Source organism: Carettochelys insculpta, chromosome 2, assembly GCF_033958435.1.
Source record: "Carettochelys insculpta isolate YL-2023 chromosome 2, ASM3395843v1, whole genome shotgun sequence".
In the NCBI taxonomy this organism is placed as follows: Eukaryota; Metazoa; Chordata; order Testudines; family Carettochelyidae; genus Carettochelys; species Carettochelys insculpta.
Genome location: NC_134138.1, coordinates 203,986,514 through 204,003,216, shown reverse-complemented (window position 1 = coordinate 204,003,216; position 16,703 = coordinate 203,986,514). Strand labels below are relative to the sequence as shown.

At 44.7% G+C, this 16,703-nt stretch overlaps 1 protein-coding gene across 7 annotated transcripts in view; it reads left to right on the top strand.

Moving 5' to 3' along the window:
* Window positions 1-16,703, top strand: part of RBMS3 (RNA binding motif single stranded interacting protein 3) — a 1,098,743-nt gene that overhangs the window by 353,018 nt on the left and 729,022 nt on the right. The window contains exon 1 of one of the 7 annotated variants that reach the window (XM_074984408.1): window positions 15,134-15,215. The exons of the other annotated variants lie outside the window; for them this stretch is intronic. Within the exon in view, the coding sequence (XP_074840509.1) occupies window positions 15,177-15,215 (39 nt within the window). The 5' untranslated portion in view covers window positions 15,134-15,176. Of the gene's footprint in view, window positions 1-15,133; window positions 15,216-16,703 lie in introns of those variants that run through there. 7 annotated transcript variants of the gene reach the window in all.

Genomic DNA, 16,703 nt, shown 5'->3' with positions numbered 1-16,703 from the left:
CTTGTTACTTAGAGTTTGTGAACCTTATTTTTTGTGGGGAGGGGGATTCCTGAAACTGCACCTAACTGAGAATTTTTCTGGTGACGTCTATGTTTTCAGGATCAGGCCCAATATTTGTACTTACAGTTGGCAATTCTGAGTCTTCTTGTGGCAAAGAAAGACTAGCAATTTTTGAATTGAAGTTCCATGTGAGAAAAAATAGAACTATTTCCAATACTGATTTAATAGTTAAAGAACTATTGAGGTTTAATACAAAATGAAGCCTGTCTTAAGTAAGGTACCAGGAAATATTTATTTGTCTAATACAAGTTATCTTGAAAATACTCTCAAAGTTTCTCTCAAACTTGTATTTGACTTCTCAGTAAAGCAGTCACTTAAAAGTGTTCCTTAAAGTAATTATTGATGTATATTTTACAGAAATATCTTTTTCCTCATGCTTAATCAGTACTAAAACTGGATAGGAATCAGGGATTTAAGACAGATCACAACAAAGCACTCATTAAAGGTCGAAGAACTCCAGAAGATTTTTAAGTTCTTAAATTCTAGAGCTCAGTGAAACACTCTGGATGATTTAATTTGTAACAGATTTACGGTCTTCTTTTGCTCGGAATTTGTCTGCAAGCAGCACTCAACTTTCTTGAATGAGTTTCTTATTTAAAACTATTTCCTGAATGTTTTTTTGGGGGGGAAATAACTCTTGGTCTGTGCATTGTTTGCAAAAATTATGATTTAAAATATGATAGTTTTGATAGTATGCCCATATCATGTGATATTGTTTTTGTTTTCTGATTGGTTAAATATAACAATCTCCTGGAACTGAGTTTTGGTGGTGCAAAAGCTCTCATTTTCAAGTCTAACACTTAGGCTGGGTCTACACTACAGAGTTTTGTCAACAGAAGTTCCTGTTGGGACATATTTCCCAACAGAACCTCTATCAATGGAATGCGTCCACACCTAATAGAGGCTCCCCCCATCAACGCCGTCTGACAGAGAGCAGCCAGGCTGCCCAGCCCTCTGTTGACAGAACAGCTAACCGGAAGCTCTGCATACAGGGTTGCCTGGTGAACTGGAAGCCTTTTCTGTCAACAAAGAGGGGTCCCACAGAGCATCTACGCTATTTTTTTGTCGAGAGAATCTGTTGACAGAGGCATTATGCCTCATACAGGAGAGACAGAACTCTCCCGAGAAAACTGCTGCACTCTGTTGACAGTTTCTTAACAGAGTACATTTGTCGTGTGGACACTCCATGAGTTTTTTCGACAAAATTCTCTATTGCAGAGACAGCCTTAGCGTCCACAAATTGTCTCCAACTTTTGCTTCAAATTCATAGTTACTGTGCACCCAAAGGAGGTAGAAACAGAGTCAATATATATTTAATTTCTTATTTGAGTGAACACCCAGGAGTGAGATTTAGAGGTTTAATGTCAGCTCTGCTAGTTCCTCTTATTACAGTCTCTTACATTGAGTTCTCTAACTGGTGTACCAGCTTCTCAGCAGCAGAGTTTATGCCAGAAGAAGGATTGGAAATACTGTCTGTAATTTAAAACTCCTGTTTTTTAATCATTTCATGGGGTACATCTGGCAAGAAGTCAAAATGCTTCACAACGTGTTTTTTCCACTATCTGCACTGAACAAAGGTGTAGTTCTCTCATTTTCAAATTTATCTCTGTGACTTTACCTTCCCTTCCACTCAGCCCCCCAGCACTCCATGGAAGAATCATGGAACTATAATATGAATATTAATTTAGCAATAAGATTGTCACCTGGAGCATCAGCCCTCTTTCCCAAGTACAATAGCCATGGAGATTTGATTTCACATTTGCTGGTGGCAGACAAATGTTTCAATGCATACATTTGGAAATAAAAAAATGTTCATAGAATCTGGGCTGGAAGGGACCTTAGGACGTCATCTAGTACAGCTCCCTGCCTAGATCAACCCTAAGTAAATCATCCCAGCCAGGACTTTGTCAAGCTGGGACTTAAAAGCCTCCTGGGATGAACATTCCACCACCTCTCTACATAAAGCATTCTGGTACTTCAGCACCCTCCTGATGAAATTGTTTTTCCTCATGTCCAACTCTAACAGCAACAAACCCAGGTTGCTAGCCCTAGGGATAGAACCTGTAAGCGTAGGGGCTAAAGCCTTGCACTCTACCACATGAGCTAAAGGCCAGCTAGCTCTGAGCCAAGCCTGTAGAGCAGAGACTTCACTCACCTCAGATGAGGTCTCAGTACCTCTGGGTACTAAACAACCTACACCTCTCCCTCTGTAACTTCAGGCGTTACTTCAGCTCCTTGTTCTGCCATCTGTCACTATGGAGAACAACCTCTATCCATCCTTTTTAGAGCGCCCCTTCAGGAAGTTGAAGGCTGCTATCAAGTTGCCCCTCACTCTTCACTTCTGCAAACTAAATAAGCCCAAATCCCTCAGCCTCTCCTCATAGGTCATGTGCTGCAGCCCCCTAATCATTTGCATTGCCCTCTGCTGGACCCACACTAATGCATCCACATCCTTTCTATACTGGGGGACCTAGTACTGGATGCAGTGTTCCAGATGTGGCCTCACCAGTGCCAAACAGAGAGGAATAAAATCTTCTCTAGATCTGCTGGAAATGCTTCTCCTAATGCACCCCAATATGCCATTGATTCATATCCAGCCTCTCATCTACTGTAATCTCCAGGTTCATTTCTGCTGAACTGCTACTTAGCCAGTCGGCACCCAGCCTGTAACAATGCTTGGAAGTCTTTCATCCCAAGTGCAGCACTCTGCACTTGTCCTTGTTGAACCTCATCAGATTTCTTTTGGCTCAATCCTCCAATTTATCTAGGTCACTCTGGATCCTTTCCCTACACTTCAACATACCTACCTCTCCGCCTAGCTTAGTGTCGTGTGTGAATTTGCTGGGCATGCACTCCATCTCCTCATCCTGGTCACTAATAAAGATGTTGAACAACACTGGCCCACCAGGATCCTTGGAGCACTCCACTTGAAACTGACTGCCAACCAGACTTACAGCCATTGATCACTACACATTGGGCCTGAGCATGTAGTCAGCTTTCTATCCATCTTACAATCAATGTATCCAATACTTCCTTAACTTATGGGCAAGGTATTTCACATCCACTGACTTCCCCATGTTCACAAAACCAGTTACGTCATCAGAGAAGCTAACCAGATTGGTCAGGCATGACTTGTCCTTGGTAGATCCATGTTGACTACTCTTGATCACTTTCCCTCTTCCAAGTGCTTCAAAATGGACTCCTTGAGGAATCCATCTGTGATTTTTCCAGGGAGTGAGGTAAGGCTGACCGTTCTATAGTTCCCTGGATTGGCCTTCTTTCTGTTTTTAAAGCTGGGCACTACATTTGCCTTTGTCCAATCATCCGGGAGCTCTCCCAGTCGCCACAGGTTTTCAAAGTTAATAGCCAAAGGCTCTGCCATGACATCTGCCAATTCCCTGAGTATCCTTGGATGCATTAAATCCAGACCCATGGATCTGTGTATGTCTAGCTTTTCTAAATAGTTCTTAACCTGTTCTTTCCCCACCGAGGGCTGCCCACCTCCTTCCCATACGGCACTGCCTACTGCCGTAGTCTGGGAGCTGACCTTGTCTGTGAACACTGAGGCAAAAGAGCATTGAGTATTTCAGCCTTTCCCACATCATCTGTTACCAGGTTACCTCCCTCATCCAATAACGGCCCCACACCTTCCCTTATAACTCTTTTATTGTTAACATGACTGTAAATACCCTTTTTGTTGCCCTTCACATTCCTTGCCAGCTGCAATTCCAATTGTGCTTTCACTTTCCTGATTACTCCCCAGCATTCTCCAGCCATATATTTATACTCCTCCATAGTTATCTGTCCAAGTTTCCACTTCTTATGCACATCATTTCTGGGTTTAAGCTCACCAAGGATTCTTCTGGTAAGCTAAGCTAGATGTCTACCATATTGCTTTTCATACTGCGCATTGAGATGGTTTGTTCCTGTGCCTTCAATAAGACTTCTTTAAAAGCCTGCCAGTTCTCCTGAACTCCTTTCCCCCCCTATTAGTTTCCCAGGGGATTCTGCCTGTCAATTATCTCAGGGAGTCAAAGTCTTATCTTCCGAAATCAAGGGTCCGTATGTTACTGCTCACCTTCCTTGCTTTTGTCGGAATCCTGAAATCTACCATCTGATGATTGCTGCAGCCCAGGTTGTCACCCACTTCTATTTCTTCTACTAGTTCTTCCCTGTTTGTGAGCAGCCGATCAAGCTATGCATGGCCACTGGTCAGTTCCTTTAGCGCTTGTACCAGGAAATTATCCCAAACATTCTCCCAAAGCTTCGTGGATTGTCTGTCTGGTGCTGTGTTGGTCTCCCAACAAATATCTGAGTGATTGAAGTCTCCCATGAGTACCAGGGCCTGTGACTTGAAAGTTTCTCTTAGTTGTCTGAAAAAATGCTTGTCCACCTTACCTACCTGATCTTGTTGTCTACAGCAGACAGCAACCACAATAGCACCTCTGTTGCTTTCACTTCTAAGCTTAACCCAAAGACTCTCAACTGGATTTTCTCCCTCCATATACTGGAGCTCTGAGCAATCAATACTGCTCTCTCTTATAATCACAACTCCTCCTCATTTTCTCTCCTGCCTGTCCTTCCTGAACAGTTTGTATCCTTCCAGGACAGAGCTCCAGTTATGTGAGTCATCCCACCAAGTCTCTGTTATTCCAATCACCTGATACTACTTTGACTGTGCCAGCAACTCTAATTCCTCCTGTTTGTTTCCCAGGCTTCTTGCATTTGTGTACAAACACCTTAGATTAGCTGATTGGCCCATTTTCTCCTTTCAAGCCAGGGGTCCTCCTTTGTTATTCCTTTCACCTTCACCACTTACCTCAGGGCTTGTGTCACCATCCCCCAACAAACCTAGTTTAAAGCCCCCCTCACTAAGTTTGCAAGCCCACCTGCAAATAAGCTCTTTCCTCTCTTTGTTTGGTGGATCCCGTCTCTTCTGAGCAATCCTTATTTCCGAAACAGAATCCCATGGTTGAGGAAACCAAATCCCTCTCTCTGACATCACCTGTGCAACAATGCATTTACTTCGATGATTTGACAATCTCTACCTGGACCCTTTCCCCTGGTTACCTAGGCTACGTCTTCATGAGAGGGTTTTTCTAGCAAAGCTGGGCTTTTTTTGGAAAAACCCACAGAGCATCGTCACAGAAAGGCCACGTCTTAACGGGATAAGGGACTGGCAAGAGAGAGGGGATTTACCCGGCAGAAGCACGTCGACACGGCTTCTGTATTGCTGGCACCCCCGTCTGCCAACAGTGAAATCTCACGCAGCTATGCTCATTAGCTGCACAAGTTTGCAAATGGGCAACCATTCACAATTTGTAGAAACCTTATTAGAAGGCCAAAATGTGCTTTGTCAACAGTCTGTTGACAAAACTTGGCATATCCGCTGGCAGTGTTATACCTTTCTGCTTTCAGCTATAACACCTTTCTTGATGGTTTTCTGTTGACAAAACATCTGTGTAGATGCACTGGGATCTTTTTGTTGACAGACAGGGCTTCCAGTTCACTGGACAGCTCTGTTTGCAGAGCTTCCAGTCACCTGTTCTGTTAAGAGAGGGCCAGGCAGTCTGGCTGCTCTCTGTCAGCAGATCAGATTACACTTTAATGTGTAGATGCAATCTGTCGACAGAAGTTTTGTGGGGAAATCCCTTCTGACAATCACTTCTGTTGACAGAGGCTTCTTGTGTGGATGTAGCCCTAATGTTTAGTCCTCCCAGGATCAAAAACCTGTTATCAAAAGAGAAACTCATACATCAATGAAAACAAAAATCAATATTCCCCTGGAAGGATGACAGAACATGTAGAAAATGGTGATTTTGCAGATACCAAGCCAACACTTCCCTAGTTATTTTATGCATATTGAAACATTTAATTTTTCTCCCTATATATTTTTTTCATTAGGAGGAATCCCATGTTTCCACCTGTGCAAAATAACTGTTGACATTCTCTTTTCTTGTCTGCCTATTAACAAATTCTAACCTGTGGATTAGTAGGGACGGCTTAGAGCACCACTTTCTTTAGTGAGCTGAATGTTTTGCCTTTTAAGAAACACTTGTTACTTTTAAAGGCTATGAGGGGTACCGGGAGTGGGGAAAGCACTTTACTGTATATCCACTGGAAGTTTTGTCAGTTACTTAAATGAGAGCAGGGCCAGGCCTGAATGTTCATAATGACAGAAAAAGTCTACCATGTATTTGTACAAGGTTAGTTAGCAAATAAGATACCAATACGTAGCACAGTGCCTTGCTTTGGTAGGACCAATGAAAGTTGGTGTGTACAGTAAACCCTCAACTTAACGGACTCTGATATAACAGACTTTGGAAATAATGGAGGCTGTCTGCCAGCCCTGCCCCAACCAAATAAATGCCAGAGACTCACCAGAGCCGCTGCCGGGGCTGGATGATCTGATGGAGTGGCTGGAGCCACTGGGGCTGGAGGGGCCACCACAGCAGCTAGGGGGCCATGGTGGGACACAGGAGCTCTCCTTCCCCAGCTCTTTGTGCATGGAGCATGTCTGTGCCCAGCCGCTGCTGTTGGCAATGGCGCTAAGCAGCAGCCGTGGTGTCGGAGGCCGCAGCCCACTGGCAGGCTGGGCGTGGTTGTGTTCTACCTTCATGCGGGTGGCTTGGAGCTGGGGGTGGGAGGAGCCACAGTGCTGAAGGCTTCAGGGAATAGGATAGGAGTGAGTGATGGGCTGGAAAGGTCAGTGCATCATCATACAGTGTAACTAGTCAAATATAATGGACTTTTGGCATTAACGGACACCCCTTTCCCCCATTAGTCCATTAAATGGAGGGTTTACTGTATTTCCAACAACTGCTCCTGTGGCACATCATATAGAGCTGCTGTTTGCGATTTTGATGGTATTTGGTAGTGTTCTTAAATCCCCACTCATAGAGTCACCTCACGAGGTGAGAATCTCAGGAAAAAAATAGTTTCCAGCCCTCACATCAGTTGAGAAATGGTTTGAAAGTATGACCAGCTTGTTCTCTGCAAGCTGAAAATCAAGAGGGCAAATGAAAGGACACAATTTTTTTTTATTCTCATTTTTTAAGCCAATGCTGTGCATTAGGGGACAGGGGTGAAGAACATGACTCTCAGTTTTTGAATGCCAATGCTACTTATATCAGCTCTCCTAAACAACTGGGGTTTTAATTCATTTGTGTACTGAATCTCAACGAGAGCACATTGGCCCATTCTCAGTTTACTTCAACACTGTCTGAAACCACAATTTAAAGAACAATCCTGTTTCTTGAGACTTGAATTTCAAGGGCATGAGCTCGTCTACCAGAACTACTGAATTACGTATGTGTGACTTGCAGTTTTGTGAACCCTTCAAAAATATATACAGTAGCATATAGAAACATGAAAAGGTTTAATTAGATGAGTGTGCAAACAAGTGAGGAAGAACAATATGGAACAGAGCTGTTAATATGGAAACACTCAAACAAAAAGCTAAGTTTTTCAAAACCAGAAGGCTAAATTTTATCTACTATTGTTGAAAATCTTGGCCTGAGTATTCTTAAAATGGACACAAACTGCATATTTTGTTTACAAAATCCTGCAGTTATGTGCTCAAATATAAATTGGAAGCCTCAAGCCTGGCAGTTAACTACTCTATTTTGTTCAAAATTATCCATTTTTTTTCATGAACAAATGCAAGTTACGGTTAACTTTTAATTTTTAAAGACACAGTGGGGGTGCATCTACACATGCATTCCTCTTTTGAAAGAGGCATGCAAATGAGGGAAATCGAAAATGCAAATAAGGTGCATATTTGCATATCTGGCACCTCATTTGCATATTCTTATTTCAAAAGAGCTTCTTTGGAAAGAAAAAAACCAGTGGAGACACTGTTCTTTCGAAAGGAAACCCCATCTTCGAAAGAATCCTTCTTCCCATTAATTAAAAGGAAGAAGGATTCTTTGGAAGACGGCATTTACTTTTGAAAGAGCAGCATCTACATTGGTTTTCCTCGTTCGAAAGTAGCTCTTTCGAAACAAGAATATGCAAATGAGGTGCCAAATATGCAAATCTGCACCTAGTTTGCGTTTTTTATTTCCCTCATTTGCATACCTCTTTTGAAAGCAGAATGCAAGTGTAGACGCACCCTGGGTGTTTTGTCTTTTGAAATAGTTAACTCTGAAAACAGAAAGAAGTTAGGATGTGGGTCTGAAAGTACAGGGTAGAAGAAAAAAGTAAGGAAATACTTCAGCTGTTTGTTCCTGTGGTTGAATCTTATGTTTTTAGACCACAGCTGTACTGACTTTTTTCTCCAGGGAGCAAGAGACATAATGAATGTATGGTTTTTCTTTTTACAAAAATGAATTTATTAAAAGAAGGTCAACACAGCCACTTGCAATTTGTGACCCACATACTCAGCGGCAAATGTGTTTGCCAAAGAGCTGAAATTGATTTCCCTTGAATCGAGACATTTTATGTGATTACTTTTTTTTTTTAGTTGAGAAAATCACAAGGGAAAAATGATGGTGCTAACAACAGCAGTGTTCCTTAGACTTTTTGGCTGCATCTACACTTGCATTCCTTGCATTTTGAAATTATTTCCAAAATAAGGCCCCCTTTCAAAAAACGCAGTGGAGTTTCTACACACATTATGCCCTATTTTGAAATTGTAATCGAGGCAACAGGGCCCACATTCCAAAGATCTTCTTCCCATCCTGTATGAGGAAGAATCTCCTATTTCAAAGTATAATTTTGAAATAGAATGTGCATAGATGCTCTGTGATCCGCTCTTTCGAAAGAGCAGGTCCGCCATGGTGGTGGCCCGCAGATGCATGATAACTCTCTGCTGGCCCAGGTGGGGCTCTATGGTTACTGTGGGCCATATGTAAAGATGTAGCCACCCAACAACCTGTGGCAGGAAGCTGGGAGTGTACCAGCAGCAGGGGGAGCATGAGCTTCCTGCAGCACACCCTCCTCCTGACAACACAGCAGCGAAAGCCACCCCCAGGTGCAAATGGCAAGGAGCCAGGAGCCCCATGCCCCCCAAGGGCTGCCTGGTGAGTCCACTTGTGGGTCCCAGGAGAAAAGCCAGCCCCTGTTTGACTGAGGCCAAGCTCAAGGACCTCCTCAGCCTTTGGGGTGAAGAGGAGGTCCTGCTGCAAACCAGGGTCTGGCACTGGAATGCAGCCACCTGCCTGTCCAAGGGCCTCCCCACCTGGGGGCACCTCAGCCGCATGCCTGTCTAGGTGTGGTCTAAAGTTAAAGAACTGCAGTAGGTGTATTGCCACACCCATGATGCAGCCAGGCAGTCAGGGGCACCAGCCACTCTGTGCCTCCACCGTGAACAACTGGTATCGGCTCCTCGGGCCAAAGCAGGTGGCAATACTGAAGCACATGGTGGACACTACAGACCCGTCCCCAGACCCTGAGCTGGAGACAGAGGAGAACCTCAGACTGTTGGGAGACACAATCCCCTGCCCGAGGGAATGGGACACTGAGGCTGGCAGTGATGATGAGGGTTCCAGTGATGGGATCCTCATCATTGCCATCTCCTCTGGGCATTCCAGCTGAGACTCCTCCAGCCAGGCTTCCCCCAGGTTCATGGAGGGATCTGCAGGTAGGTAACAGGCATTCCGGATGCCCTGGGGGAGCAAAGCACAGCCGATGTGAGCAAAGCACATACGTGGCACTCAGCACCCACACCCCTCACAGCCCCACATCCTGCACACCTGGCGGGGGTGGGCAACTGACCCAGACTGAGCCTTATCATGCAGGGACCCCTTCCCAAACAGTATCCTATGGGTCCCCCAGGTCATTGGACATGGAAGGGTGGGGTGGGAAGCACAAGAGAAGGGCCCCCCAAATCAGGATACAGGATTTTTGGGCTGTCCCCCTGTTCCCTTCTGTCTCCCCAGGTCTGCCATTTGGGGGCCAGCCAGTACACCAGAGCTAAGGGCCCCGACCCCACCCCATCCCACACCTACACAGAGCCATCGCCAGGCCGTCTGCTGTTGCCAGTGGCAGGGAGGAGGAGGCAGCTGCCAACATGGTGGCCCTGCAGGACATGACAGCTGTGCTCTGGGACTGACTAACAATAGAGAAGAAGGTTTGGGTGTGGGTGGCCGACAGCCTGGACACCCTCACCTGGGCTGTGGCCACATGCCTCATCCAGCTTCCCCCTCTCTTGCCAGCCCCCTCTCAGCTTTCCCCACAGCTCCCCCCTCAGCTCCCCCTCACAGTCTCCCCTGAGTTCCTGAGCTTGGGGGCCTGCTAATGCCCACCCTCCCACCTGCCACCCTGGTGGCACTGGTGCAGTGGCTGGTGGCCAATGGCACCTAGGGTGAGCCAGCCACCCCCTCCCTGCCAGTCCCCCCATTCCCTGTGCAGCATGCCAACACCAAGACCGTCATACCCCTCTCAATGACCTACCTTTCTGTTGTCCCAGCCCCATGTCAGCCTCGATGAGGACCCTGGACCCGGGGTGGTAGGGGCTCTTGCAACCACCACAGCTCGCGGACCCCCACCCTGGCAGATGGCCTGCAGGAGGTGGTCTGTCTGGTTGGCACTCTGGTGCTGCTGGAGCACAGCCATAAGCAGTGCAGCCAGCAGGCTGGCCACGGCCAGGAGGAACTCCCCCTCGGGGAGCTGCTGGGGAGGCATGCTGTCCTTAAAGGACGTTGGGTCACTGCACAAGGTCTGCTGTGCTGTAGGCAGCCTGGCAGCCCTGAGCACATGCAGGGTGAGAGTGTTGGGATGGGCCCTTTAAAGAAGCGGTTGCCTGCAGGTCCCATAAGGGCTTGGCAGCCATGTGACCCCGCCCGCAGTGTTTTCTGGCCCATTATTTCGAAAGAGCAGCCGTGGCTGTGTAGATGCTCCCTTTAGAAATGCTGGGCCGATTTTTCGAAATAGCGGATCGTGACTTTGATCTGCATTTTGTGTGTGGATGTGCAATTTCGAAAGGTGTTCTTTCGAAAAGGGGATTTCAAAAGGGAGCCTTTTGAAAATGTGATGTAGTGTAGATGTAGCCCTTGAGACCACAGAACACCAAACAATAATATTTTTATGTGGAATACCTATGGAAAATTTCTTAAAAAATTGTTGTCAGACCAAAAACAAAGAACAAAATGAAACAAAACAAAAAAACAAAACCAAAAACCAAACAGCAACGTAAGCAGCAAAACCAAAATGATGTAATTTAATCAGGTATCATAGTAAAGAAGGAGTAACCTTGTATCTGGTTTTAATAACAGAAAATATATACCATCGGTGTATTTTCCAAATGCTCAAGGCACACCTCTGGGTTGTTGATGGAACTCAGTTTAATGAACACTTTTAAAGGTTAGCACAGTGAAATTATCTTTCAAAGAGCTACTAGGGAAATTTCACTTTTTGTTCTGATTGTTGTATGAGTGCATATTGAAAAGCTAATTTTGCAAATCATAGGAATCACCATGCCGTGTCAGCTCAGTTACCAGTCTAGTTCAGTAAATAGTCTTGGCCAGTCCTAAATATTCCATAGTGAGATACAACAAAACAGAGCTTTCATTGTGGTTAGGATGAATTCTGTTCGGCAAATAGGGTCTGAACAAGCAAGATATACCCCCATGCATCACTTTAGTAGGTCTTTGAGTAGGCCCGTTGATCTTCCTAGGACTATACTCATTCTGTAAGTTATGAACATGCTTATGTTTGAAGTAGGGCCTTGCTGACGGGGTTGGTCAATTGAGTTTTCATTGGTGCTCCCAAAAGCTGTTATCTCTTGCAGCTGAGTGCCAGTTAAAAATGGTGCTAAATTTTCTGATATTGAGGAATAAAATAAATCCTTTCTGTTTCCTAGAAGAGACAGCTTAACTGATTGGAATAAGAGAACAGTACATACATCAACATGCATGGTAACTGGAATTTGACCAGTCAGATTTGATCTATGCAACCAAATTATCACTCAAAGTCCATATCAGTAAAACTGAATTCTACTCTACTTACAGAAAACCACCTGATTTAAGGTGTCTGTGTGCTGTATTTTCTTAATTTTATGCCAGACAGTTAATAATACATCAGGCATTTTATATTTTTACAGTTACTTTTCAGTTCTTGCGGAAGAATTAATGTCTTGTAGAAGCTGGTAATGTCTCCAAAGAATTTTTAATTAGATTTAAAATTAATTTATATCTCAAATGAGTTGACATCTGTCATTGGATGCAAATTCTACACGTTTTATTGCACTGATTTATCACTTAGGATCTATATATATGGCATTGATTCAGTAAAACATTTAAATATATTCTTAACTTTAAAGAGTGATCTTTTATCAGTTCCAGTGTGGAGAGGAGATGGTTGCAAAGACAATAATATCTAAAGAGTATTTATGGGGTTATACATTCAAAGTCCACTTGAAGGTTTTCTAATAGCCAGGTGATTGACAGTCCCATTCAAACATTCAGCCATTGGTGGTGGTGACTGGTGGGTGATGCAACATGAGCTGCAAACAACTGAAATGTTGTGGCAGCTGACCACATGGGTATGTTATTAGAAGTCTGGAGCAATATGGGGATATGTCAATTTGATGTTAATTTTTAATTTCAGAATGTGTAACAGGAATATATTTTCCTTGTTTAAACTGGAAAACAGTCGTTAACTGTACCAGATCTTTGTTCCTCTACGCTGGATCGCAACCTGTAGATTAATGCTATTTTTTTAAAAAGGCTTTTGTTCAAGCAAATTTTGTTCACGTACTTTTTCTTTTGAAATTTTGTGGTTTTGATGAAAAACCGAAATTTGAAGTTTTCAAAAACTATAAACAAAAAACTGAAAATATTTGCTTTCAGATTTTCATTAAAACAGAAAAAATCATAAATATATTTATTTTTTCTTTTTATATAAAATATAGAGGCTACGTCTACACTAGCCAAAAACTTCAAAATGGCTATGCAAATGGCCATTTCGAAGTTTACTAATGAAGCGCTGAAATACATATTCGGTGCCTCCTTAGCATGTGGGAGGCTGCGGCACTTCGAAATTGATGCGGCTCGCCACCGCGCGGCTCATCCAGACGGGGCTCCTTTTTGAAAGGACCCCAGCTACTTTGAAGTCCCCTTATTCCTGATGGGGATAGGGCCTGATAGGAATAAGGGGACTTTGAAGTAGCCGGGGTCCTTTCGAAAAGGAGCCCCATCTGGACGAGCCGCGCGGCAGCGAGCCGTGTCAATTTCGAAGTGCTGCGGCCGCCTGCATGCTAATGAGGCGCTGAATATGTATTTCAGCACTTCATTAGTAAACTTCAAAATGGCCATTTGCATGGCCATTTCGAAGTTTTTGGCTGGTGTAGACATGGCCAGAGGGTTTTATTTTTACAAGTTCTACTGTAACTTTTTTTTGAAAAGCCAGCACTTCAGTTGGTTGGTTGTTTTTCCTTACATTAAAACATTTATTTATTTATTGCCTTAGCCATATAATTGAGCTGAGAGAAAGATCTATTAGGTAGTCCAGTCCATCCTTTTCCAAACCTCCCTAGTCTCAACATCACATCCTTCAGTAGATTGTCCAGACTTCTTTGAAATGGCTTAGCTGATGGAGCCTGATTCTCTGAAGGGATTGTCTATATAGTGAGTGAATGTGTGACAAGCCAGGGTGTGAATTTGCAGTGCAGTGGCTTGCTGCACCCAACCTCACAGTGTAAACCCTGCTGTTATGTGCTTATATCTAAGGCTATGCCTACACTAGCCCCACAGGACACAAGGAGTAAGGGAGGTGGATGGGAGAAACTCTCCCGTTGACCTTCCCCTATTTAGACAGCCAAGTTAGCTGAGTGCAGATATGTTGATTTTAGCTACCCAATTGCTGTAGCTAGAATAGTGCATCTGTGGTTGACTTTCTTAACCAAGTGTAGACATAGCTTAAGTTAGTATTGTTCTGTAGAGTCACATCATGGTTTGCCATGCACTAAGCTGCTGAGCAGTCAAGCTCTAACAGAGGTATGTCTACATTACCCAGTTTTGTCAAGGACGTGCATAAGTCACCAAAAAAAAAAAGTTGCCAAAGCAGGTTTACACTTGCTCCCTCTGACAGATTATTTCCACATCTTTAACTCCCTTATTGACATCACAAGCCATGCACTGTATCCTACAGTGCGTGGCAACAACACCTGTGGCTAGGTGGTACGGGACCATGGAGTAGAGCCTGGGGAATCTTGAGACAGTGCAAAATGTCCTGTCAGGCACTGCTTTGTTTACAGGCTCCTAGCATCCTTTTGTGCCCTTTGTCCAACTGCCATTCTCTGCTGTACATTCCAGCGTCGGCAGCGAGAAACTATGGATCCCACACTTCTCTCACATGCTCTGTGAACTGTTGTTAGGACTTCACACATGGCAGTGAAGATCATCTTGAAGTTACTGACAGAGGAAGATGATTCAGAGGCACTTGACCATGTACATGATATGGACAGTGGCAACCCATCATTGCATTTGGCGGTCACAGAGCAGCTGTAGGGAAGCCGGTACTGATTGGTGGGATTGTATCATTGTGCAGGTGTGACATAAAGATAAGTGGCTACTAGGATGCATAAATCAACCTTCCTGGAGTTGTGTGCTGAACTGGCCCCTGATCTTCAGGCAAGGACATCAGAATGAGAGCTGCCCTTTCAGTGGAGAAGAATGTGGCAATTGCTGGTGACTTCTAATTGCTACTGGTCAGCTGCAAATTGGTTTGGAGTGAGGAAATCTACCATTGGAGCTGTACTTCTGGAAATGTGCAGGGCAATACATTACATTCTATTACAGAGGACTGTGACTCTGGGAAATGCGTATGACATAGTGGCTGGGTTTGTGGATATGCGATGTCCCAGCTGGGAAGGATGGATAGATGGTGTATATATTCCAATTTTAGCACCAGCCCAGCTTCCCACCACGTACATCAAAAGGAAGGAATAATTCTTGATGGTGGTGCAGGCACTCATAGCTCACTCTGTGTGGCTCATAGATATCAACACGAGATGGTCTGGAAGGGTACATGACACAAGCATCTTCAGGAACACTGCCCTGTACAGAAAGTTGCAAGCGGTGATCTTCTTTCCAGACCGCAAGATTACAGTGGGAGATGCTGAAATGGCCATTGTCATCTTCGGAGTCCTGGCTTATCCCTTGCAGCCATGGCTCATGAAACCATACACCAGCACTAAGGAGCAGTTTGACAGGGTGAGTATGTGCTGGATGGTGGTTGAATGCTCCTTTGGGAGACTGAAGGCAAGATGGAGATGGTCTCTGTGGCAGACTAGAGCTCACAGAGTATAATAATCCCATAGTTATTGTGGCTAGTTGCACTTTGCACAGTGTGTATGAAAGTAAGGGGGGAGCCCCTGTTTGCTCGGGGGAAGAGGGGTGGGTTGGCAGCACTGAGGCATAGTGCTTGGCTGTAGGGTCAGAGCTGCCAGACATGAGAGCTGCCAGAAGAACTCGAAGTGCTGCTGCCAACATCAGGTGCATTTTGAGGGTATACTCTGAAAATGGGGGGCACTGAAATAAACCTCTGTACGAGTTGCTTCCGCACACACCCTCCTCCCCATTTCAGTGCAACACATAATCAAGAACATGCCTTTAACACCAGCATCTGGGATTGCGGTGATTGGTCTGTGACAGTATAAAACAGGATGTAAAAGTGTAGAGCCGTTCCAAAAGTGTTTCTTTATTCATTGGAAAGCAGTGACCTGAAACACAGTAAAGCAGCTCCCCTGCCCACCCCTGCCCTCCAGCTGATAAGAGAGTTCCTGGCAAAGGATTGGAACTCACTGATGTGTGTAGGTCCAGGCATCATAAGCAATGTTGGGCGAGGAGCTGGAGTCCATGGGAAAGTTTGGAGTTCCTGAGAAGGAAAAGGAATGGGAGGGCATAGAGAGGGGTTTGCTGGACACAGGATTATGAATCTGCTGTGGGAGGGCATGGTTGGTGCATGGTGCTGTATCACCAAGCACTGTAGGATCTCGGTCTGTTCCTCCTGATGATGTGTTCTGTGGCCTGCCTGGCAAAGGCGGGGTAGTCCTTACGCTGTTCCAGATGTCTGCACTCACTCAGTGATTGATTTAGCACTTCACAAGCCAGCACATTTTTATCCATCGCAACCTCTGTGAGGCACTCTGCACCCGAGCTGACAAGGTTTTGAACCAGCCAGAAGGGTAGTGTGTCTAAGGCAGCTGGCAGGAGTAATTTAATTTATCCCCTCTGTAGCTCTGTTGAGCTCCCGTTGGAAATTAAAGCTGTCCAGTCTTGGCAAAATTCCTGAGAGAAGGTTGAAATGCAGCCTGTTCCCTCCCTCACAAGCTCCCATAAGCGAGAATCTTCACTTACTCCCCTAGCCATGCTTGCTCTTATTCTAATTGTTATGCTAGCTCATGTGAAACTGTTTCTCTTCTTTTGTACTGACTGGTACTATGGAAAAAAGTTCTCTGAAGACTGGATGAAATCTTTAGTGGAAGGCAAAACTACGTGTGTCTTCCTTCATTCCCACTGGAAGTCCCATAAGCTGTTAAATTCTTCGATGCTCAGCTATAAGGTCAACAAGATGATATCAGCAAAGGTGGATTTTGTGACTCTTCTGTCTCTGTCCATGGGCAATAATACTGTTATATCTGAATGTGCTTGAGATGGTGTTCTTGATCAGTGCTATGGTGTGTGGAAGAGGTACAACCA